Genomic DNA, 26,410 nt, shown 5'->3' with positions numbered 1-26,410 from the left:
AACACCATACCTACTGTGAAGCATGGGGGTGGAAACATCATGCTTTGGAGCTGTTTTTCTGCAAAGGGACCAGGATGACTGATCCGTGTAAAGGAAAGAATGAATGGGGCCATGTATCGTGAGATTTTGAGTGAAAACCTCCTTCCATCAGCAAGGGCATTGAAGATGAAACATGGCTGGGTCTTTCAGCATGACAATGATCCCAAACACACCGCCCGGGCAACGAAGGAGTGGCTTCGTAAGAAGCATTTCAAGGTCCTGGAGTGGCCTAGCCAGTCTCCAGATCTCAACCCCATAGAAAATCTTTGGAGGGAGTTGAAAGTCTGTGTTGCCCAGCGACAGCCCCAAAACATCACTGCTCTAGAGGAGATCTGCATGGAGGAATGGGCCAAAATACCAGCAACAGTGTGTGAAAACCTTGTGAAGACTTACAGAAAACGTTTGACCTGTGTCATTGCCAACAAAGGGTATATAACAAAGTATTGAGAAACTTTTGTTATTGACCAAATACTTATTTTCCACCATAAATTGCAAATAAATTCATTAAAAATCCTACAATGTGATTTTTCTGGATTTTTTTTCTCATTTTGTCTGTCATAGTTGACGTGTACCTATGATGAAAATTACAGGCCTCTCTCATCTTTTTAAGTGGGAGAACTTGCACAATTGGTGGCTGACTAAATACTTTTTTCCCCCACTGTATATCTAGCTACTGTTCTGTCTGTCTCTATATCTAGCTACTGTTCTGTCTGTCTCTATATCTAGCTACTGTTCTGTCTGTCTCTATATGTAGTTATATCTCTGCCTGTCTCTCTATATCTAGTTATATCTCTGTCTTTCTCTATATAAACGCAACATGTACAGTTCATATAAGGAAATCAGTCAATTGAAATAAATAAATTAGGCCTTAATCTATGGATTTCACATGACTGGGAATACAGATATGCATCTGTTGGTCACAGATACCTATTTTATTTTAAGGTAGGGGTGTGGATCAGAAAACTAGTCAGTGTCTGGTGTGACCACCATTTGCCTCATGCAGCGCGACATATCTCCTTCACATAGAGTTGATCAGGATGTTGATTGTGGCCTGTGGAATGTTGTCCCACTCTTCTTCAAAGGCTGTGCCAAGTTGCTGGATATTGGCGGGAACTGGAACACGCTGTCGTACACGTCGATCCAGAGCATCCCAAACATGCTCAATGGGTGACATGTCTGATGAGTATGCATGCCATGGAAGAAATGGGACATTTCCAGCTTCCAGGAATTGTGGACAGATCCTTGCGACATGGGGCCGTGCATTATCATGCTGAAACATGAGGTGGTGGCGGCGGATGAATGGCACGACAATGGACCTCAGGATTTCGTCACGGTATCTCTGTGCATTCAAATTGCCATCGATAAAAAGCAATTGTGTTCATTGTCCATAGATTATTCCTGCCCATACCATAACCCCACCTCCACCGTGGGGTACTCTGTTCACAACGTTGACAACAGCAAACCACTCGCCCACACGACATCATACATGTGGTCCGCGGTTGTGAGGCCGGTTGGACGTACTGCCAAATTCTCTAAAACGACGTTGGAAGTGGCTTATGGTAGAGAAATTAACATTAAATTATCTGGCAACAGCTCTGGTGGGGTGTAGGTGCTTTTCATTGTTCAGCAAAGGGAAACACGTTACATTCTCTCCGTAGCTCTCTTCTATCGATCTGTCCTTTACTCCTATTGTATCTCAGCGTTTTATTCCCATTTTATCTGTGGGTTGCTATCATAGTGTACATGCTGCATGCACAGGGAAGTGCCATTGTGAGAGGATGTGAGTGGGAGTGAAGTTGTCATGTGGGAACTTCCTATTTTCTACTGAAGATGCTTTAGTAATGTACATCTCTTCTACCACTCTATCTATCTATCTCTCTCACACACACACACACACACATACACGCACACACACACACACACACACGCACACACCTCTCTACCATCCCTACATAGGCAATTTCAACAGCACTCTACACACATTGTGGGTGGAGCCGCAGATCCAACTGAAATGGAGAGTGCAGTAGGATCAAGGAACAGGTTGTTTTTATTGATGTGTGTGTGGGGGTGTGTGTGTGTGTGTGTGTGTGTGTGTGTGCGTGCTTGCGCACGTGTGCGTGTTTGAGAGAGAGAGAGAGAGAGAGAGAGGGAGTAAGTAGTATATATGTAAGAGTCAGGGTGTGCATGATGTCAGGAAGATACGTGTTTGTGTGCGTGCATGTGTTTGAGAGGGAGAGGGAGAGAGGGAGAGAGAGAGAGAGAGAGAGAGAGAGAGAGAGAGAGAGAGAGAATTATATTTGTAAGAGTCAGGGTGTGCATGATGTCAGGAAGATACGTGTTTGTGTGCGTGCACGTGTTTGAGAGGGAGAGGGAGAGAGACAGAGAGTGTGGATAGAGGTCCCTCTATATATCTATGTGTGGATAGAGGTCCCTCTATATATCTATGTGTGGATAGAGGTCCCTCTATATATCTATTTGTGGATAGAGGTCCCTCTATATATATATGTGTGGATAGAGGTCCCTCTATATATATATGTGTGGATAGAGGTCCCTCTATATATCTATGTGTGGATAGAGGTCCCTCTATATATCTATGTGTGGATAGAGGTGCCTCTATTTATCTATGTGTGGATAGAGGTCCCTCTATATATCTATGTGTTGATAGAGGTCTCTCTATCTATTTTGTGTGTTTGTGCGTGTATGTGTGTGTGTGTGTGTGTGTGTGTGTATGATGCATGTGTGTGTGTGTGTGTGTGTATATGTGCATGTGTGTGTGTGTGTGTGCGTATTTGTGTGTGTGTGTGAGCGAGCCAGCGGAGCGCTCTGTCGAGAGCTCCAGTGTGTCACAATCGCAACGTTTCCCATTAATATGACAAACACACTCCCATTTCCCCACACGCAACACCAAATGGATGATGGTAAGTTGATATCCCGCCGTCGCCGAGCAGCGCATGCATGATACAGCCCCATCTGGGGCCCCAGAGGAGCAGCCACCGCTGCCACCGCCACTAACCAAAATGGCTGACACGCATGACTGGCACCTGACGCCATACCGAGTGAAGGGCGGATTCAGGACGAGGAAAGAAATGCGACACTGTGACACTCTTAATTAAGCTGACCAGACATTTCGATGCTCAACATGCTGCTTCTTGACATGAGATTCATGGGAGCAGTGGGTCTGTGATGGACGTGGGGTCAGGGGTCAGGAAGGGCTGAGCTTCAACTGTGTACTGTACTGCATGTTGCAGTGTGTGTGTCCGTCCGTCCGTCCGTGGGTGTGTGTATGAGTGTGTGTGTGTGTGTGTGTATGAGTGTGTGTGTGTGTATATGAGTGTGTACGCATGAGTGTGTATGAGTGTGTGTATCCGTCCGTGAGTGTGTGTGTGTATGAGTGTGTGTGTGTATGAGTGTGTGTGTGTGTATATGTGTGTGTGTGTGTGTGTGTGTGTGTGTGTGTGTGTGTGTGTGTGTGTGTGTGTGTGTGTGTGTGTGTGTGTGTGTGTGTGTGTGTGTGTGTGTGTGTGTGTGTGTGTGTGTGTGTGAGTGAGTGTATGTTTTCACAAGCTCTACTGATGTCAGTAATGTTGGCTCTTTGTTGTGAGGACGGCCACTGTAGCTGTTCATGGTGGTGTGCAGGTGTGGTGGTGGTGTCTCATCAGCATTCAGCTGCTGCCATCTTGTGGTTGATATGGAGAACTGAATATTTCTGCTCGAGATGCTGCCCCTGTGAGTCAGTAACGGTTCAGTCACATCCTGTGACGACCACCTCTAGGGCCCAATACTGATATTTTGCCACTAATTGGTCTTTCGACCATTCAGATCCAACCTTTTGGCCTGCACTGTCTTCTAGTATGGCAGCTTATTGGCACTGGTGAGTAGCCTGTAGTGTCTAGCATTCACCAGTTGGCAAAAGCTGATCCAGTTTACATGTAAGGGAGAGTGGGGTAAAAACTGATTTTCACCAAGTCAAATGAATTAATTTGGTTAGAGGTTTCATGATGCTTGTATAGATAATTTAAAGATTGTTCTATACATCAGTTGGTGTCTCTATAAGCTTCAATAGGAGGTTCTAAAACTAGCATGAAAGTGCATCCTTGTAGCTGTGTGGGTTAATATAGTCAAAATGTTTGCCTTGGGGTAAATTGAGCCAATGGTTGAGCCAATGGCAAGTTTAGCAAATTGAAGTGTTTTCTTCAGAGGTGTAATGCAAGGCAAGGCATTATCGCTGGGATATGAGGTAAAAAGTGTTTTAAATAAGTACTAAGTGATTGTTAGGTGGATGCTACCATTATTATGGATAGTTCTGAATGAATCGGGAATAATGATGAGTGAGAAAGTTACAGACGCACAAATATCATACCTCCAAGACACGCTAACCTCTCACTATTACAATAACAAGGGAGGTTGGGGGGTATGATAATTATGCCTCTGTAACTTTCTCACTCATCATTATTCATGATTCATTCAGGATTATCCTTAATCAAGGTAGCATCCACATTAATGTAGAAGTGTTCAGAAACATATTCTATTCTTATTTACAATAAAAGTGACTCCAAAATGACCCAAATACATTATTTACCATTCATTTCTATTGGGCACAAAATAATCTGAAACAAAACCAAAACAAACAGCAAAAGCATCCAACAAAATTGTAGAGTCACAACCTTGATGTAGTCATTGCGTGCTATGAATATGGCACCAAATAGTTAACTTTTGACTACTTTAATACACATATAATTGAATTTGTCCCAATACTTTCGGTCCCCTAAAATGGGCTGTAATTTCTAAATGCAAATCATGTAAAAGGCCCTAAAGCCAATCTGCTGAGTGTAAGCCAGTAGAGGCTGCTCAGGGGGGGACGGCTCATAATAATGGCTGGAACGGAGCCAATGGAATGGCATCAAACACATGGAAACCATGATTTATTTGATACCATTCCACTCATACTAGCCGTTACCACGATCCCGTCCTCCCCAATTAAGACGCCACCGACCTCCTGTGGTGTAAGCCTATACTGTATGGCTGTGTTTACACAGGCAGCCCAATTCTGATCATTTGCCAATAATTGGCCTTTTGACCAATCAGATCAGAGCTTTTGCCAACAATTGGGCAAAATATCAGAATTGGTCTGCTTGTGTGAATGCAGCCTACACGTAAACAACAGCGCTCAACACAATAATTCAATCAGATCATGAAGCCTGCCTGACGAGCAGGGACTGTGTATAGTACAGTACGTAGACTGGCTGGTCCAAATGGCTGCTGTGGGATACGTCAGTTCCTGGTTGTTTCCCCCCTTTAAAACACCACATTCATTAATTCAGCATAGATTCCTGCTTTCCTGCTCAGTCTCATTCATAAAGACAGCATAGTTTCATGCTTTCCTGCTCAGTCTCATTCATTAATACAGCAGAGTTTCCTGCTTTCCTGCTCAGTCTCTTTCCTTTTGTCTTCATTGATAGAACTATGTGTGGTTACTTACTGCTTCAAACAACACCTTGTCGCTTATCTTGCTCCTCACAACGTGGATTGGACCCCCTCTCTTGTAGGATATGCTTGGAATCAAAAAGGCAAATTAAACGTCCTAATTGGTTTCCGTGGGACGGATAAAACAGATTTTAATTGATTGCCAGTAATTGTCTTTTTGTGAGACCACATCATCTTCTACCATTCAAGGAGGATTTAACCAAACCAATTAATTTGCTCCCCTCCTTTCCTTCCTTCCCTCTCTTTCTACTCTTGTATTTCTCTCTCCTATCTTTCTGTCATACCACTGTTTCTCAGGCCAAATGTATATTCCTATCTTTCTGTCATACCACTGTTTCTCAGGCCAGATGTATATACCTCTCTTTCTGTCATACCACTGTTTCTCAGGCCAGATGTATATACCTCTCTTTCTGTCATACCACTGTTTCTCAGGCCAGATGTATATACCTCTCTTTCTGTCATACCACTGTTTCTCAGGCCAGATGTATATACCTCTCTTTCTGTCTTACCACTGTTTCTCAGGCCAGATGTATATACCTCTCTTTCTGTCATACCACTGTTTCTCAGGCCAGATGTATATACCTCTCTTTCTGTCATACCACTGTTTCTCAGGCCAGATGTATATACCCCTCTCTCTGTCATACCACTGTTTCTCAGGCCAGATGTATCTCCTTCTCTTTCTGTCATACCACTGTTTCTCAGGCCAGATGTACATACCTCTCTTTCTGTCATACCACTGTTTCTCAGGCCAGATGTATATACCTCTCTTTCTGTCATACCACTGTTTCTCAGGCCAGATGTACATACCTCTCTCTCTGTCTTACCACTGTTTCTCAGGCCAGATGTATATACCTCTCTTTCTGTCATACCACTGTTTCTCAGGCCAGATGTATATACCTCTCTTTCTGTCATACCACTGTTTCTCAGGCCAGATTATATACCTCTCTTTCTGTCATACCACTGTTTCTCAGGCCAGATGTACTTACCCCTCTCTCTGTCATACCACTGTTTCTCAGGCCAGATGTATCTCCTTCTCTTTCTGTCATACCACTGTTTCTCAGGCCAGATGTATATACCTCTCTTTCTGTCATACCACTGTTTCTCAGGCCAGATGTATATACCTCTCTTTCTGTCATACCACTGTTTCTCAGGCCAGATGTATATACCTCTCTTTCTGTCTTACCACTGTTTCTCAGGCCAGATGTATATACCTCTCTTTCTGTCATACCACTGTTTCTCAGGCCAGATGTAAATACCTCTCTTTCTGTCATACCACTGTTTCTCAGGCCAGATTATATACCTCTCTTTCTGTCATACCACTGTTTCTCAGGCCAGATGTATATACCTCTCTTTCTGTCATACCACTGTTTCTCAGGCCAGATGTATATACCTCTCTTTCTGTCATACCACTGTTTCTCAGGCCAGATGTACATACCTCTCTTCTCTTTCTATTTTTTATCTCTTGTTCTCTCGCTCTCCGTCACACTGATTCTCTGTATGTGTTGTTGCGTTAATTGCTCCCCTGCTCAACACTCACTGTCATCCGTTAGCATGTCTGGGTTAGCCTCCTTGGGTTAGCCTCCTTGGGTTAGCCTGTCTGGGTTAGGCTCCCTGGGTTAGCCTCCTTGGGTTAGCATACCTGGGTTAGCATACCTGGGTTAGCCTCCTTGGGTTAGCCTCCTTGGGTTAGCATACCTGGGTTAGCCTGTCTGGGTTAGCCTCCCTGGGTTAGCCTCTTAGTTATTTCTCTACCACAGTGATTGTAGTTGTCACTATGACATCTAGGTGACAGGATAAATACTGTCTGGATATTGACTCTCAAATATCATGCTTTTCTATTGACGACTTGTACTCAACAATACGTTTAAGGGCTAGATTCTATCAGATCCGCACTAGGCTTGTCCAGAATCTATCCGGGTCTCAGTGTTACAGTACTGGTATACTTATAGCAATTATATATCTACCCAGATATCACTTAGCTGGTTGCTACGTTTTTTATATATTGCTTTAGACTGATGGAACCTCATCCATATCTTAGTTGATATAATTGATAGTGTCTGTTACAATGGATCTTGGTGTGGTTTTGTGCCTGCTACTTTAAATGGGAAAAAATTAAGAGTGAAGTGTTTGGGTTAAAGGTCACACTCTCGCTAGCTCTCGATCTGATTACATTTCTTAATACGTTTTCCCTCTCTATCTCCGCCCAAATATGATCAGAACCAGCAGTAATGTGACGTTTAATAAGAAGGGCAAATTAAAACCGCTTAATGCAATTCCGTTGATTATATTGCGGCTTTGTGTGATTAAAACAGAGGTCATCCACTTGGGCAAGAAAGGGAAAGTAAAGTAATCATTTTTGTGATGGCTCTTTTCTCCGGGAAAATAATCATATAATTTGAAATCAGGATAGAGAAATGTCATTAGATCAATCCCACCATGTTATCATGTTAAAAGGAGGACAATGTGAGGAGTGTGTATGATATATCTGTATTTACAGTCACCTGATATTAGTCTTTAGATGAAGTACCAGACAAGACGTGACTCAGACCCATCCTATTTACACACACACATACACAGTAAATGTTTGAGGAACTCTAAAGTGTGTAAATAGGTATAATATAACCTCTTGACTTATTCCACATTTTTCTGTGTCATAGCAGGCAGCGGTGGAAAAAGTACCCAATTGTCATACTTGGGTAAAAGTATCAGATACCTTAATAGAAAGTTACTCAAGTAAAAGTGAAAGTCACCCAGTAAAATACTACTTGAGTAAAAGTCTAAAAGTATTTGGTTCTAAATATATCAGTATCAAAAGTAAATGTAATTGCTAAAATATACTTAAGTATCAAAAGGTACTGTAAATGTATGAGTAATTTCAAATTCCTTATATTAAGCAAAGCAGACGGCACCATTTTTTTGTTTTTAAAATGTACAGATAGCCAGGGGCACACTCCAACACTCAGACATAATTTACAAAAGATGCATTTGTGTTTAGTGAGTCTGCCAGATCAGAGGCAGTAGGGATGACCACGTGTTCTCTTGATAAGTCCACGAATTGGACCATTTTCTAAAACCCTGTTTTTGCTTTGTCATTATGGGGTATTGTGTGTAGATTGATGAGGAAAAACATTAATTTAATCAATTTTAGAATAAGGCTGTAACGTAACAAAATGTGGGAAAAGGGAAGGGGTCTGAATACTTTCCGAATGCACTGCATATTCCGGACTCATGCTCGTTCTGATATTTCATAATTTAAATGTTATGGATTTGTGGTTGTTGTGTATTGTTAGGTATTACTGCATTGTTGGAGCTACATTCACAAGCATTTCGCTGCACCTGCAATAACATCTGTAAATATGTACAGTACCAGTCAAAAGTTTGGACACACCTACTCATTCCAGGGTTTTTCTTTATGTTTACTATTTTCTACATTGTAAAATAATAGTGAAGACATCAAAACTATGAAATAACACATATGGAATCATGTAGTAACCAAAAAAGTGTTAAACAAATCCAAATATATTTTATATTTGAGATTCTTCCAATAGCCACCCTTTGCCTTGATGACAGCTTTGCACAATCTTGGCATTCTCTCAAATAGTTTCACATAGAATGCTTTTCCAACAGTCTTGAAGGAGTTCCCACATATGCTGAGCACTTGTTGGCTGCTTTTCCTTCACTCTACGATCCAACTCATCCCAAACTATCTCAATTGGGTTGAGGTCGGGGGATTGTGGAGGCCAGGTCATCTGATGCAGCCTGGAGGTGTGTTGGGTCATTGTCCTGTTGAAAAACAAATTATAGTCCCACTAAGCCCAAACCAGATGGGATGGCGTATCGCTGCAGAATGCTGTGGTAGCCATGTTGGTGAAGTGTGCCTTGAATTCTAAATAAATCACAGACAGTGTCACCAGCAAAGCACCCCCACACCATAACACCTCCTCCTCCATGCTTTACGGTGGAAATACACATGCGGAGATCATCCGTTCACCCACACCGCGTCTCACAAAGACATGGCGGTTGGAACCAAAAATCTCCAATTTGGACTCCAGACCCAAGGACACATTTCCACCGGTCTAATGTCCATTGCTCGTGTTTCTTGGCCCAAGCAAGTCTCTACTTCTTATTGGTGTCCTCTACTAGTGGTTTCTTTGCAGCAATTCGACCATGAAGGCCTGATTCACACAGTCTCCTCTGAACAGTTGATGTTGAGATGTGTCTGTGACTTGAACTCTGTGAAGCATTTATTTGGGCTGGTAACTCTAATGAACTTATCCTCTGCAGCAGAGGTAACTCTGGGTCTTCCATTCCTGTGGCGGTCCTCATGACAGCCAGTTTCATCATAGCGCTTGATGGTTTTTGCGACTGCACTTGAAGAAACTTTAAAAGTTCTTGAAATGTTCCGTATTGACTGACCTTCATGTCTTAAAGTAATGATGGCTGTCGTTTCTCTTTGCTTATTTGAGCTATTCTTGCCATAATATGGACTTGGTCTTTTACCAAATAGGGCTATCTTCTGTATACCACCCCTACCTTGTCACAACACAACTGATTGGCTCGAACGCATTAAGAAGGAAAAAAGATCCACAAATTAACTTTTAACAAGGCACACCTGTTCATTAAATGCATTCCAGGTGACTACCTCATGAAGCTGGTTGAGAGAATGCCAAGAGTGTGCAAAGCTGTCATCAAGGCAAAGGGTGGCTATTTGAAGAATCTCAAATATATATATTTCATTTTTTTGTAAAAAAAAAAAAGGTGGGGTTATTACATGATTCCATATGTGTTATTTCATAGTTTTGATGTCTTCACTATTATTCTACAATGTAAAAGGTAGTAAAAATAAAGAAAAACCCTGGAATGAGTAGTGTGTCCAATCTTTTGACAAGTACTGTATATGTGACCAAACCAATTTGATGACTAAGGGTTGAAAGATCCCCTCACTTCTCAGAAAGGGAGTTTTGTAATTGTGGAAGATTTCCCCCAATTCTGCTTCCTGTGTTTACCGTGACTCATTGTGACCAGCACTGCACACACACACACACACACACACAAAGACACACACAGCAGAAACGCACACACACACACACACACCCTATGCACATTACATTGTGAAAAAGCATTTCCTACCATACAGTAACAACAAAATGCCAACAGTAAAGTTGCCTTACAACTTTATTTACTGTAAATGAAATTCAAAAGTTCAAAGGTTTTGTAAACTATTTATTTCTTCTTTGTTGTATATTTCCTTAATATTACAATGTCCTCGTTGTAAAGTATTTGGAGCTAGCCACATACCTCGTGTTGTTCCTATGTGAGAAAGCAGGAAGACAGAACCTTTGAGACCTAACTATCATTCTTCTCTTCCCGACAGCTCATTATGCCACCACAGCAGACCTCATGTTGTTCCTGTGAGAAAATAGAGAGATGCTCATAGACGGCACAAAGCACTTTTTCAGAATACAGCAGCATACTGTATGAAACCCAGGGATGCATTCATGAACACAATGTTTAAACGCGTTAGAAAAATCTTTGGGGTACCAATCAAACAAAAACATTAGTTTGATGAATTCAATCATTAAAACAGCCTGGTACCCAGGCTACTCTAACACATTTTAGTTCTGTCAGTGAGTTATGAAGAAGAAGAAGAAGAAGAAGAAGAAGAAGAAGAAGAAGAAGAAGAAGAAGAAGAAGAAGAAGAAGAAGAAGAAGAAGAAGAAGAAGAAGAAGAAGAAGAAGAAGAAGAAGAAGAAGAAGAAGAAGAAGAAGAAGAAGAAGAACAACAACAAGAACAACAAGAACAACAAGAACAACAAGAACAACAAGAACAAGATTATTACTTGGTATAAATGGTTACATACCAAGTCAGACATGTGGTTCATGCCACATTGGAAGGTTGACTCTCCGCTGTCATATTTCTTGTTGTGTTCTATGACCAAGGTCCTACTCCCTAGCCAGATCTTCTTGCGCTTGGCTTCCTCCTCCTTGGATTTGTACTTCTTCCCTGTAAATACACACACTCTGTAAATGAGAATTAGAACTACTTTGTTAAACTGTGCAGTGTACAAGATTTTCAGTCTCATCACTGTATTCTTCGTGTTGTGTTGAAGTGTTCTGTCTACATGACGAACACAGGCTAGGATTGTTTTTCGGACAGGGTGTATTTTGATAAATTTTTGCCCCATTTATTTTCAAAGCCTGGGGAGAAGGAAAAATGTATTGTCTGTGAGAATTAACCTTATCATGATAATGCGACTGTGTGGTACTAATGCGACAGTGTGGTACATGCATCTACAAAATCAAATTTTGTTTTGAGTTTTGTTGCACAAGCAATTGACTAATAGAGTCTTATAAGCCCATATGGCCTGGGTAACCAAATTGTGTATGCCACTGAAATAAAATACATAAAAAAATGTATTTTACCTATATCATTATTATAGAACGTAATCACGTTCTACCAGGTGCACAGAAAAAGAAAAACTCAATCAAAAGAAAAACTCTATCAAAAGAAAAACTCCAGCACACTGGTAATCTTGATGCTTCCAACAATTTAATGGATCTTATTTAACCATTATTATTTAACCATTTAATCATTATTACCATGTTCTTTTTTCCAATCTTCAAACTCTTTATCCACATCTTGACTTTCACTTGCCATATTCACTCACAGCCACAACCAGGCAGAACAGAAGCTTCAAACTGAAAAACATGACAAGTTATATCCTATGTGACTATGTGCAACTATATTTATTAAAGCCACAATCCTAAATTGTGAGTTATGATTTAGGGGGGTCTGACAGTAGTTCTAAGTTCATGAGGCATTATACTCTTCATGAATCAATGGGTGCCTTCAGGGTGCCTTCAGGGTGCCTTCAGAAAGTACTCACACTCCTTGACTTTTTCTACATTTTGTTGTGTTACAAGGGGGGATTAAAATGGATGTAATTGTCAACGATTTCCACAAAATACTTTGTAATGTCAAAGTGGAAGACAAATTCTAAATAAAATTATAATTATAATTATAATAATAATATTATCTTGATTACATAAGTATTCAACCCCCTGAGTCAATTCATGATAGAATTGTGTCTTTCTAGGTAAGTCTCTAAGAGCTTTGCACACCTGGATTGTACAATATCTGCACATTATTCTTTAAAAATTATTCAGTTCTGTCAAATTGGTTGTTGATCATTGCTAGACAGCCATTTTCAAGTCTTGCCATAGATTTTCAAGCCAATTTAAGTCCAAACTGTAACTAGGACACTCAGGAACATTGAATGACATCTTGGTAAGCAACTCCAGTGAATATTTGGCCTAGTGTTTTAGGTTATTCCCCTGCTGAAAGATCAATTTGTCTCTCAGTGTCTGTTGGAAGGCAGATTGAATCAGATGTTCCTGTAGCATATTGCTTCTATTCTGTTTCTTTTTATCCCAAAAAAAATCCTTTGTCCTTGCCAATGACAAGTATTCCCATAACATGATGCAGCCACCACCATGTTTGAAAATATGAAGAGTGGTACTCAGTGATGTGTTGTATTGGAGTTGCCCCAAACATAATGCTTTGTATTCAGGACATAAAGTTCATTTCTTAGCCACATTATTTGCAGTTTTACTTTAGTGCCTTATTGCAAAAAGAATGCATGTTTTCAAATATTTTTATTCTGTACAGGCTTCCTTCTTTTCACTCTGTCATTTACGTTAGTATTGTGGAGTAACTACAATGTTGTTGAGTCATACTCAGTTTTCTCCCATCACAGCTTTTAAACTCTGTAATTGTTTTAAAGTCACCATTGGCCTCATGGTGACTTCCCTTCCTCTACGGCAACTGAGTTAGGAAAGACGCCTGTATCTTTGTAGTGATTGGGTGTATTGATACACAAAGTGTAATTAACAACTTCACCATGCTCAAAGGGATATTCAATGTCTGTTTTGTTTTTCATCTACCAATAGGTGCCCTTCTTTGCGAGGCATTGGAAAACCTCCCTGGTCTTTGTGGTTTAAATTTTGTATTTATTCACTGCTCGACTGATTGGACATTACAGATAATTAATTGTATGTGTGGGGTACAGAGAATATGTTAAATCATGTTAAACACATGCAACTTATGTGACTTGTTAAACAAATGTGCACTCCTGAACTTATTTAGGCTTACCATAACAAAGGGGTTTCAGCTTTTCATTTTTAATTAATCTGTAAAAAAATTCTAAAAAACATAATTTCACTTTGACATTATGGGGTATTGAGTGTAGGCCAGTAACACAACAAAAAGTCAACAGGTGTGAATACTTTCTGAAGGCACTGTATATAATTAATTGAATTGACCATTGAACAGCTGTACATATTGCAGATTCTACCTTTAATTAAGCTATTAGTATAAACGTTCCTCGGACATTATTGTCATACTCTATGAGAGAGAAAATATTGGGTTATTTCCCTTACCTTTTCCAGAAAAAGTGCAGGAGCAAAAACAGGTTTTCCAGTAAGCAGCGCAGATACTAAGTGATGAACGGAGGGAGAGGGGGCAGGGGATGGACGTCAGAGAGGAAGAGTGACCATATATGATCAATGGAGAGGAAATTGTATTTATTTGGCAGCTAATGGCAAAATATAACATTGGGCAATCTTTATTCTCATAGTTGAAACACCAGATTTGCCATGTAAACTGCCAAAAGGGTATTTGTGAAACGGAATTGAATAAATATATCTATTTTATCAGATACACTATGTGTGTAGGTTACTATTTCTCTAACGCTACAATCCCTTCGTGGACTTGACTCATTCCTAAAGATGCTGGATGTAAGCATTTTGTGTTGTGGATTATTAATCTAACTATCATAATATCAAAGTATAGCACACAGTAGGGTTGTACTGTACAAAACAATGAGAAATACCTTCTGAAAAGCTGTGAATCTTGTATTTTCTGCTGTATCACCCAACAGACAAAATGAAAGTTAGAAAATAGTACCGGCCACTTCCACTTCCTGAAGCAGAACCATATATATATATATATATATATATATATATATATATATATATATATATATATATATATATATATATATTCTACATAGAACGGCTATGGCTTAATACACATTGCTTTCTATGAAAATAACCCTTCTATAAAAAAATATTTATTCGCTGTAATGCATTGGAGCGTGCTGCTGCTGTGGTGAGATACTGTAACTCGATCCATTGGTACAGTATATGACGATACCAGCCCTTATTTCAAAGAGCGCTTGTATTGCAGTTAATTGAGTCTTTGATTTGATACATAAAATATATTTTAGTAGTAAACAGGCAAACAACGAGTCCCAGACAGTTCACAATAAAACATACCAGAGGGGAGCATCGTTTACTTGGCTACCTAAATTATTGGGATCATCTGGTTCTCATTTTGTGTCACCTCTATCAGAATCCTATTGTACTACCTTTTTCCTATTGGAAATCAAAAGTAATCCGATTGGATCCTATTTTTCGGTATTGGTATTTTATTAGGATCCCCATTAGCTGTTGCAAAAACAGCAGCTACTCTTCCTGGGGTCCACACAAAACATGAAACATGACATAATACAGAACATTAATAGACAAGAACAGCTCAAGGACAGAACTACATAAAACGTTTTTAAAGGCACACGTAGCCTACTTACACACAAACTATCTAGGTCAAATAGGGGAGAGGCATTGTGCCATGAGGTGTTGCTTTATCTGTTTTTTGAAACCAGGTTTGCTGTTTATTTGAGCAATATGAGATGGAACGGAGTTCCATGCAATAATGGCTCTATATCAGAGCATATGAGCGGAGTGGAGCGGGAGCGAGCGTGGAGCGTGAGCGGACGGATTTTGAACAGAGCGCAGAGCGGCATTTTTAAAAGGACGGAGCGTCGCCTTATGTCCCGCTCCAATTTCGCTCGCTCACACCACGAGTCTGAAGCATGCTCAAGCCTGACCCAGAATCCATCTGTTTAATTTAATTTGTGTCGTCCATGAATTTGTATTTTATAGAGCGAGAGGAGCAGCAGCAGCAACAAGAGAAAAGGGTTGAGGAATTCAAAAGTGTATTCACTGCACGCAAAGGCCCAACCATAACAAGGGAGAGAAAAAGAGAGCTGGATGTAGCATTTTTTAAAATGATTTTCATGGACTATGAACCGCTGAGTAAAGGAGAACGCGAAGGGATGCAACACTTCGCCAGCGCAGCTCAACCGGGCTACACCCCCCCAAGAAACTATGATAAATCAGTACTTTACTTTGTCAAATTTACATCTGAGATGCCCCATTCACATGCTTCAGCTGGCGATCAAAAACGCCTTTAACGAGCACGACAACATTAATAGGCTGTTAGTGAAAGTCGGGCACCTGGTGAAAAGTGTACGCAAGAGCACAGAGGAAACCGACCAATTAGGTGTCCGCCCCACAAATGCCTGCGCCATTCGATGGAGCAGCCAGCTGCGGATGATTCAGTCGTTCATCCGGTTGTTCCAAAAAGACCCGTTATGGCAAAACAAACTCAAGTCTAATGTTGCTAACATCACCCTGAATCAAGTACGGCAGCTGACGCACCTTGTCAGTGTGCTGACACCACTAGCAGATCTCACAGACAAAATGCAGAAGGAGCTGGGGAACCTGGGGATGATCCTCCCTGCTGTCACATAAATCAAATCCCTGCTCACCGATTACACTCACGCTGCACTTCCAATGGGCATCGCTGCTTTTGTAGAAACATTGGCAAACAACGTGTCAATTCGCTATGGAATATACTATACTGATTAACATCTCATTTTAGCGTCAGTGTTAGATCCCCGTTTCAAGACAGAATTGATAATCCGAGATTAGTCTGTATGCAACAAATTCGGGGAGATAAAGTAAGGCTGTGGTTTAAGCTAAAAGTGAAATACATGCAGATTTTGTTCCTTTTTTGGAGCGAGCGGGGGACGATTTGAGTGGAGCGCGATGCAAACTGCGTTGAGCGCTGAGCGATAATGAGCGGACTGGCCTGATGTGGCTTTGAGCGGGGGGAGCGGAGGGGTGAACAGCTCCATGAGCGAGGAGCTGAGATTCTCACCGCTCCACTCCGCTCATATGCTCTGCTCTATATAATACTGTACGCTTTCTTGAATTTGTTCTGGATTTGGGGACTGTGAAAAGACACCTGGTGGCATGTCTGGTGGGGTAAGTGTGTGTGTCAGAGCTGTGTGTAAATTGACTATGCAAACAATATGGGATTTTCAACACATTAATGTTTCTTATAAAAATAAGAAGTGATGCAGTCAGTCTCTCCTCAACTCTTAGCCAAGAGAGACTGGCATGCATAGTATTTATATCAGCCCTCTGATTACAAGACGAACAAGACATGCCGCTCTGTTCTGGGCCAGCTGCAGCTTAACTAGGTCTTTACTTGCAGCACTGGACCACACGACTGGACAATAATCTATAGATTTTTGATAAGTTTTGTAGGATTTTGTCACCCCAATCAGAATCCTAAAATAAAAATGTTTCTTAATTGAACCCAATAAATTATAGTTTGTTGTCATAAATTCCAGTACAATACAACAACATTCCAAATCAAATCCAATTGTATTTGTCACATGCGCCGAATATAACAGGTGTAAGGTAAACCTTACTGTGAAATGATTACTTACAAGCCCTTAACCAACAATGCAGTTCAATAAATAGTTAAGAAAATATTTATTAAATAAACTAAAGTAAAAATAAATAAGTAACACAATAAAATAACAATAACGAGGCTATATACAGGGGGTACCGGTACCGAGTCAATGTGCGGGGGTACAGGTTAGTCGAGGTAATTTGTACATGTAGGTAGGGGTAAAGTGACTATGCATATATAATAAATATGTAGATAATGGCGCCGGAGGGGATGGCTGCCGTTTTACGGGCTCCTAACCAACTGTGCTATTTTGAGTGTTTTTTCACATTGTTTGTAACTTATTTTGTACATAATGTTGCTGCTACCGTCTCTTATGACTGAAAAGAGCTTCTGGATATCAGAACAGTGTTTACTCACCTCGAACTGGATGAAGATTTTTTCTTTAATGAGTCCGACACGAAGGATATACTGCTTCTCCGAGCCAGGCCAAATCCCCGTGCGAATGCATGAAGAAAAGACGGAAATACAGGGGGCGGAGATCGGGCTGCCTTGTGAGAATTCGTCGGCGAATGGGTAACCCGCCTCTACCATCCATTCTATTGGCCAAGGTGCAATCACTAGAGAATAAACTGGATGATCTCCGTTCGAGACTATCCTACCAACGGGACATTAAAAACTGTAATATCTTATGTTTCACCGAGTTGTGATTGAACGAAGACACGGATAATATACAGTTGGCTGGGTTTTCCGTGCATCGGCAGGACAGAACAGCTACGTCTGGTAAGACGAGGGGTGGGGGTGTGTGACATTAACATTAATTACAATATTTTAATTGACCGGAAACAACAGTTCTTATATTCATTTCTGTTTTATTCACCTTTAAGAAAACCTGTCTTACAGTATCATAGCGAGGTCAAACAGGTGTGTGTGTGTTTATCAGTTAGATTATCCAGTGTCCACAGCAACACGGTTGACTATTCTCAACCCCCAGTGCATGTGGTGTACTATGATCTTAGCCATGCTCTCACTAACCCTCATATTTTCTCGGCCTCCCGTTCCGGAGGGCCTGAGGCTCTTGGACCGTGACTGAGGAGACCCTGGCCTGACACCTGGATGCGCCTGACCCAATCCCACCTGGCCCCCCTCTACCTGCTACCTGCCTGTTGCTGCCTCCACTGGTTCTTTCTCCTCCTCAAGTCACTGACTCCCCACACACCCAGAAACATGGATTCATTGACTTACCATGACGTTTTTATGAACGCCATCTGACCATAGGGTCTTGAAGTGTTAGTACTTTCTATATAGTTTCTATTGATATTGTCTGAGCCTGCTGGCCACTAAATACCGGTATTGCTCTTTCCTTATTGAAATGGTGAATAAAGGAAGAGTATGGTTTCATTTTCAATTAAGACACAATGAAGATTGAATGTGTGCTTTCATACGGTCTGTATCTCTGTATTACAGCAAGTCAAATAAAGGTTAGTGCCAACTGGAAGTGTGACTTCTTTCCCCAATTATTTCCTAAGGCGGAGGTATTTAGTCAGTTATCTGTTATTCCATACCAAGGCTAGATGAGGCTGAATGGCAAGATGGCAACTAATTCATCTCATTGGTACATGACTGTTCAGTCTGTTCAATATTCCATAATTGAAAAGATGGATTTCTTGGCTGAATTAAGGTTTTATTAAACCTTCAAAAGGGACGCACATACACAATAACAGAAGTTTATCAAATAGTCATTGACAGAAAAAGTAATTTACTACATAAATTATAGTCACAGCCTCTCCCCTTCGTTTGCTCAACTGGAGGAATGGGATGGAGAAATGGTTTACAATAGGCAGGGTGGTGCTCGACAGGCGGAATGAGTCCCAAAGGGCACCCTATTCCCTATAACTTTTCCCTGTATAATGCATTATTTTTGATAACTGACAAAATACCTTGGCCTTAGGAATGGCTAATATTAGTATACCACAAGCACTGGGGGTAGAGAATAATCAATAGTGTTGGACACTGGATAATCTGACTAACGCACACACAGGTTTGACCTCACTGTGATACTGTAGGCCTACCTATGTTACTTTTCTGAGTCAATTCAGGTTCAATGTCCTGCATGTGTTAACCATGGCAACCAGCATTGTAAATAAAGTGATGTGCAGAAAGATAATCAGCCTCTGTCTGTGGATCCTTTCACCTTAATGTCTTTTTCATGTCAGCCAGACCCATCTTTTCAAAGACACACCATTTATTGAAATCTCTAGTTGAGTAATGTGAGGAGTCTATTGCTTCAGTCCTTGTTTCCTTTTCACTTCTTGATACTTGGTAAATAACCAACAACCATGGAAAACCACAAGGAGAATAAGGTGAGGAAACAGTCCATGTCAGCCTGGACCATCTTTTTAAAGAAACACCATTTATTTCAACCTCTAGTTGAGTAAAATAAGTAGTTTTGTTCTGGTCACAAAATAATCCAGAAATTTGCAGTAAACAGCGCCATACTCAGGCAGAAAACTGAATGTCCTATTATCAGCCAGGCCAACCTTTTCAAAGAAAATACCATTTAATTATATCTCTTTTTGAGCAAAATATTTAGTTTTGTTGTGATCACAAGAAAATCCTAACAATTCAGGTAAAGAGCCCCACAGTCAGACAGAAAAAATCTAAATATTCTATCATAAAGTGAGAACAATTAGTTTCCCTGGCTGTTATATGGCTGCTACTTAGAAATACTATAACAGTAAATGAATAGATGACATTCACTGCTATAAACCTGTCTCCAATATAATGAAATAGCTTACACAGACCCACCGCAGACCTTAAATAAATCTCTGTGTGAAAAGGAGTCCCATGGTCTGCTTTGTCAACAAGCTCAATGTATTCAAACACTGGTGGCAACCCTTCTCCTCCTCCTCCTCCTCCTCCTCCTCCTCCTCCTCCTCCTCCTTTAGGATTTGGTTGGCGGATTGCATCCAACTTTTAGGTGCATACACCGCCACCTACTGTACTGGTGAGTGAAGCCATTCATGGCCTACTTACATTAAATTCTTGATACGGTAATACAACATTGGGAAAAAGGAAAAGGACAATTGCCCCACTCTGTTCTACTCCTGTCGCAGCGGAAAACCTTCAGCTCATCGCTTCTTTCGTCTCTCTGAACGCTGGACCTCGTTCAACGCACTTCCAAATCTTTTTTAATAAAACATGAAAAGCTGAAATGTCTTGAGTAAATACGTTTTCAACCCCTTTGTTGTGACAAGCCTAAATAAGTTCAGGAGTAAAAATGTGCTTAACAAGTCACATAATAAGTTGCATGGACTCATTCTGTGTGCAATAATAGTATTTAACCTGATTTTTGAATGACCACCTCATCTCTGTCCCCACACATACAATTACTGTATCTGTAAGGTCCCTCAGTCGAGCAGTGAATTTCAAATAATTTACATTTGACCACAAAAACCAGAGAAGTTTTCCAATCCCTCGCAAAGAAGGGCACCTATTGGTAGATGGGTAAAAACAAAGCAGACATTGAATATCCCTTTGAGGAATGGTGAAGTTATTAATTACACTTTGGATGGTGTATCAATACACCCAGTCACTACAAAGATACGGAGTCCTTCCTAACTCAGTTGCCGGAGAGGAAGGAAACCACTCAGGGATTTCACCATGAGGCCCATGGTGACTTTAAAACAGTTACAGAGTTTAATGGCTGTGATAAGAGAAAACTGAGGATGGATCAACAACATTGTAGTTACTCCACAATACTAACCTAAATGACAGAGTGAAAAGAAGGAAGCCAGTACAGAATAAAATATTCCAAAACATGCATCCTGTTTGCAATAAGGCACTAAAGTACAACTGCCAAAAAATGTGGCAATAAAAATGAACTTTATGTCCTGAATACAAAGCGTTATGTTTGGGGCAACTCCAAACCAACACATCACTGAGTACCACTCTCCATATTTTCAAGCATGGTGGTGGCTGCATCATGGCTGCATCATGTTATGGTGGGGCGGCAAGTAGCCTAGCGGTTAAGACAGTTGGGTCAGTAACGGGAAGGTCACTGGTTAGAATCTCTGAGCCTGCAAGGTAGAAAAATCTGCCGTTCTGCCCTTGAGCAAGGCAGTTAAGCCCCAACAACAAATGCTCCTCGGGCGCCGATCACGTGGATGTTAATTAGGGCAGCCCCCCTTACCTCTCTGATTCAGAAGACACATTTCTGAAGGCAGTTTAGCCCTACAAGGCTGTATAGCTGGTGTTGTGTATAACCTTAGTCCCATATTAGTTTGTGTACAATTAGCCTTTGAGTAACCACAACCACACACACACACACACACACACATACACACACACACACACACACACACACACACACACACACACACACACACAGACAGACAGGCAGATAGACAGCCACACATGTTATGTTCTTCTAAATTCGTGGGGACCTAAAATCTATTTCCATTCAAAATCCTATTTTCCCTAACCCTTACCATAACCTTAACATTAACCCTAATCCTAACCTTAACCCGTAACCCTAAACCTAATTCTAACCCTAACCCCTAAGCTTAAAATAGCCTTTGTCCTCATTGGGATGTGGGAAATGTCCCCACGAGGGCTAATTCTTCTTGTTTTACTATCCTTGTGGGGACTTTTAGGTCCTCACAAGGGTAGAAGAACCAACCCACACACACACACAAACACACACACACACACACACACACACACACACACACACACACACACACAAACACAAACACACACAGTGGAGTGTGTAAACAGATCAAATTTCACCTCAGCTTAGGTTAGGACTAAGGTTGAAATATCACCTCACTTCAAAGGAAGGGAGTTTTGTATGTTATAGTGAAAGATTGTGGTTCCCTGTATTTGAAATAGCTGTTTTGAAGCTAATTTCTAGCAACTGTACTCATCATGACCGTCATTGGATACACACTTCACATACGCTCTTATCCAGAGCGACTTACAGTTAGTGAGTCCATACATTTTTTTTTTTTTTCATACTGGGAATCGAACCCACAACCCAGCTGAGCTACATGGGACACTTGAAGTCGGAGGTTTACATACACCTTAGCCAAATACATTTAAACTCAATTCACAATTCCTGACATTTAATCCTAGTAAAATCCCTGTCTTAGGTCAGTTAGGATCACCACTTTATTTCCAGAATGTGAAATGTCAGAATAATAGTAGAGAGAATGATTTATTTCAGCTTTTATTTATTTCATCACATTCCCAGTGGGTCAGAAGTTTACATACATTCAATTAGTATTTGGTAGCATTTTCTTTAAATTGTTTAACTTGGGTCAAATGTTTTGGGTAGCCTTCCACAAGCTTCCCACAATAAATAGGGTGAATTTTGGCCCATTCCTCCTGACAGAGCTGGTGTAACTGAGTCAGGTTTGTAGGCCTCCTTGCTCGCACACGCTTTTTCAGTTCTGCCCACACATTTTCTATAGGATTGAGGTCAGGGCTTTGTGATGGCCACTCCAATACCTTGACTTTGTTGTCCTTAAGCCATTTTGCCACAACTTTGGAAGTATGCTTGGGGTCATTGTCCATTTGGAAGACCCATTTGCGACCAAGCTTTAACTTCCTGACTGATGTCTTGAGATGTTGCTTCAATATATCCACATAGTTTTCCTTCCTCATGATGCCATCTATTTTGTGAAGTGCACCAGTCCCTCCTGCAGCAAAGCATCCCCACAGCATGATGCTGCCACCCCCGTGCTTCACGGTTGGGATGGTGTTCTTCAGCTTGCAAGCAACCCCCTTTTTCCTCCAAACATAACGCTGGTCATTATGGCCAAACAGTTCTATTCTTGTTTCATTAGACCAGAGGACATTTCTCCAGAAAGTACGATCTTTGTCCCCATGTGCAGTTGCAAACCGTAGTCTGGCTTTTTTATGGCGGTTTTGGAGCAGTGGCTTCTTCCTTGCTGAGCGGCCTTTCAGGTTATGTCGATATAGGACTCGTTTTACTGTGGATATAGATACTTTTGTACCTGTTTCCTCCAGCATCTTCACAAGGTCCTTTGCTGTTGTTCTGGGATTGATTTGCACTTTTCGCACCAAAGTACGTTCATCTCTAGGAGACAGAATGCGTCTCCTTCCTGAGCGGTATGACGGCTGCGTGGTCCCATGGTGTTTATACTTGCGTACTATTGTTTGTACAGATGAACGTGGTACCTTCAGGTGTTTGGAAATTGCTCCCAAGGATGGACCAGACTTGTGGAGGTCTACAATTCTTTTTCTGAGGTCTTGGCTGATTTCTTTTGATTTTCCCATGATGTCAAGCAAAGAGGCACTGAGTTTGAAGGTAGGCCTTGAAATATATCCACAGGTACACCTCCAATTGACTCAAATGATGTCAATTAGCCTAACAGAAGCTTCTAAAGCATGACATCATTTTCTGGAATTTTCCAAGCTGTTTAAAGGCACAGTCAACTTAGTGTATGTAAACTTCTGACCCACTGGAATTGTGATACAGTGAATTATAAGTGAAATAATCTGTCTGTAAACAATTGTTGGAAAAATTACTTGTGTCATGCACAAAGTAGATGTCCTAACCGACTTGCCAAAACTATAGTTTCTTAACAAGAAATTTGTGGAGTGGTTGAAAAACAAGTTTTAATGACTCCAACCTAAGTGTATGTAAACTTCCGACTTCAACTGTATACACACACACACACACACAGATACACACACACACACACACACAAATACACACACACAAAAAAACACACACACATACACGCACACACAAACACACACACACACACACACAAACACACACACGCACACACATATACATATACACACACACACAGACACACAGACACAAACACACACACACACACACACAAACACACACTCATGATCTTGCACATGACCACATAAGAGCCACATATTAACACTAAGTGTTAACCTCTTACGGATCGGACCCTTTTTTTCAATTTTCACCTAAAATGACATAACTAAATCTAACTGCCTGTAGCTCAGGACCTGAAGCAAGGATATGCATGTTCTTGATACCATTTGAAAGGAAACACTTTGAAGTTTGTGGAAATGTGAAATTAATGTAGGGGAATATAACACATTAGATCTGGTAAAAGATAATACAAACAAAAAAACATGCGTTTAATTTTTTTTATTTTTTTCATCATCTTTGAAATGCAAGAGAAAGGCCACAATATAATATTGCAGTTTAGGCACAATTTAGTTTTTGGCCACTAGATGGTAGCAGTGTGTGCGCAAAGTTTCAGATTGATCCAGTGAACCATTGCAATACTGGACCATTTTGTATCAAGTCTGCCCAAATGTGCCGAATTGGTCAATTGATACATTTTCAAGTACATAACTATAGAGAACATACAAAAATTATATGGTAATACAAAATGTAAGTTTACACACTCCCAGGAATGTCATACACGATGGATCATTATATACACTAAGGTTCAAACTGTAGAACCCAGTTCCTACATTTGAATATAAAAACTATGCTACATTTTATCTCTGGGACCCTCAGGAAGACAAATCAGAGCAAGATTACTGAATGTGAGTACATTATTTACCTTCAGAGGTGAATGTATCAAATCAGTTGCTGTGATAAGTTTTTTGTTGTTGTGCACTCTCCTCAAACAATAGCGTGGTCTTTTTTCACTGTAATAGCTGCTGTAAATTGGACTGTGCAGTTAGATTAACAATAACTTAATCTTTCTGCCCATATAAGACATGTCTATGTCCTGGAAAGTTTGCTGTTACTTACAACAGTCATGCTAGTCACATTAGCGCACGTTAGCTCAACCGTCCCGTATACGGGACACCGATCCCGTAGAGGTTAACTAGTAATGTATAACGTTGTATAATAGCTAAATGGAAAAATGGGGGAAATGACACAAGAAGTTCAAGCATTAGGTTACATTTATATGATGATTTTGGTTTCCAGTATTGAACAGTAGACACTGGGATCAGTCAATGAGACCTATAGTATAGCGACAACATGAAACACTTTGACATGTCCTAACCACAATTTGAACTTGCAAGGTGGGTCCCGGATGTCATGAGGTAAGAATTTTACCTATAAAGTGCTTCAATATCGTCAGCAATAAAAGAGGATTCCCCAGGGGGGATGGTGGTAGCCAGCAGGGGCATGGTGGTCATGGTCATGGTTAAGGTCATGGTCAGGACCAAAAATGACAAGATAGTCATCAGCAACAAAAGAGGGTTCCTTCGGGAGTCGAGTAGGGATGGTTGTGTGCTCAGGTTCACGGTCATGATATTGGTCGTGGTCAGGGGCAGGACGTGTCATGGGGTGGAGCTGCTTACGGCGTTGCTTCGTAGGCTGTTAGGGATCACAAAAACAGTATTATTGAGACACAAGACAAGGCCCTTCACCATAACCTACTGACTGTATGAGGAGCCATATAGAATCTTGGGTATTTTATTTTATTCTACGGGCAGCTTGTTGTTTCGTCAACATGATAAGATCATGTGGTGGTTGAGGATGATCATGTCTAGTAGTGCATGAATATCACTGATATATAGTGTACACTCTTAGAAAATGGGTTCCAAAAGGGTTCTTCAGCTGTCCCCATATGATAACCCTTTTTTGTTCCAGGTAGAATCCTTATTGGTTTCAGGTAGAACCCTTTTGCGTTCCATGTAGAACACTCTGTGGAAAGGTTCTTTATGGAACCCAAAAGGGTTTTACCTGGAACCAAAATTAGTTACTCAAAGGGTGCTCCTATGGGGACAGGGACCAATCCCTTTTCTGTAAGAGGAAGCAAAGTCAACAACTGAGAGACGTGACATAAGAACATCCCATTATCCATCATTCTACTCTGTGATCCTGTGCATTGTAATGAGCCATACCATATCCTTGAATGGCTGGATTGGGGCACCATGTGGGAAGGGCAAAAGTCCTAGAGGAATCTCATCCCTATTCTATAACATGAAGCAAAGGGACAGAGACTCACAATTAGTTACCATGAAACACCCAGATATCGAAAGTCATTGCTAGACCGTTCTTTTTGACTACTCAAGTTTGACAGACCAAGACAGTACCATACCAGGTCAGAGAAGTAATTCAACCCCATAGCGTATGTCTCCAGGCCATTCTCCGCCCTCTTGCTGTGTTCCATCACCATCTTCCTCTTGGCCAGATCAGCTTGCACTTGGCTTCTTGCTGAGGGGACTCATAGGTCTTGTCTGCAAATGCACAGGTTCTCTCTATTAGCATTTTGTGTTAGCCTACATTCTAACTAAAAG

At 40.9% G+C, this 26,410-nt stretch overlaps 1 protein-coding gene across 1 annotated transcript; it reads right to left on the bottom strand.

Moving 5' to 3' along the window:
• Positions 1-10,680: 10,680 nt before the first annotated feature.
• On the bottom strand, positions 10,681-14,499 carry LOC121538733 (cathepsin K). Its single transcript, XM_041846893.1, has 5 exons — positions 14,415-14,499; positions 13,963-14,018; positions 12,124-12,222; positions 11,385-11,527; positions 10,681-10,932 (listed from the first exon to the last, which is right to left on the bottom strand). Exons 3-5 carry the CDS (start codon positions 12,179-12,181, stop codon positions 10,870-10,872), a joined length of 264 nt encoding a protein of 87 aa, XP_041702827.1. The 5' UTR covers positions 12,182-12,222; positions 13,963-14,018; positions 14,415-14,499; the 3' UTR covers positions 10,681-10,869.
• Positions 14,500-26,410: the final 11,911 nt, after the last annotated feature.

This window comes from Coregonus clupeaformis, unplaced genomic scaffold, assembly GCF_020615455.1.
Source record: "Coregonus clupeaformis isolate EN_2021a unplaced genomic scaffold, ASM2061545v1 scaf0007, whole genome shotgun sequence".
In the NCBI taxonomy this organism is placed as follows: Eukaryota; Metazoa; Chordata; class Actinopteri; order Salmoniformes; family Salmonidae; genus Coregonus; species Coregonus clupeaformis.
The sequence above is the reverse complement of the archived record's forward strand: the minus strand, read 5'-3'. Positions and strand labels throughout refer to the sequence as shown.

Excerpts from the sequence above, each read along its gene's own strand:
- LOC121538733 (XM_041846893.1), bottom strand. The coding sequence starts at position 12,181 with ATGGCAAGTGAAAGTCAAGATGTGGATAAAGAGTTTGAAGATTGGAAA. Across the intron at positions 11,528-12,123 it reads AGATTGGAAAAAAGAACATG|GGAAGAAGTACAAATCCAAG; the intron begins GTAATAATGATT and ends GTGTATTTACAG. Across the intron at positions 10,933-11,384 it reads TGAACCACATGTCTGACTTG|GAACAACATGAGGTCTGCTG; the intron begins GTATGTAACCAT and ends ATTTTCTCACAG.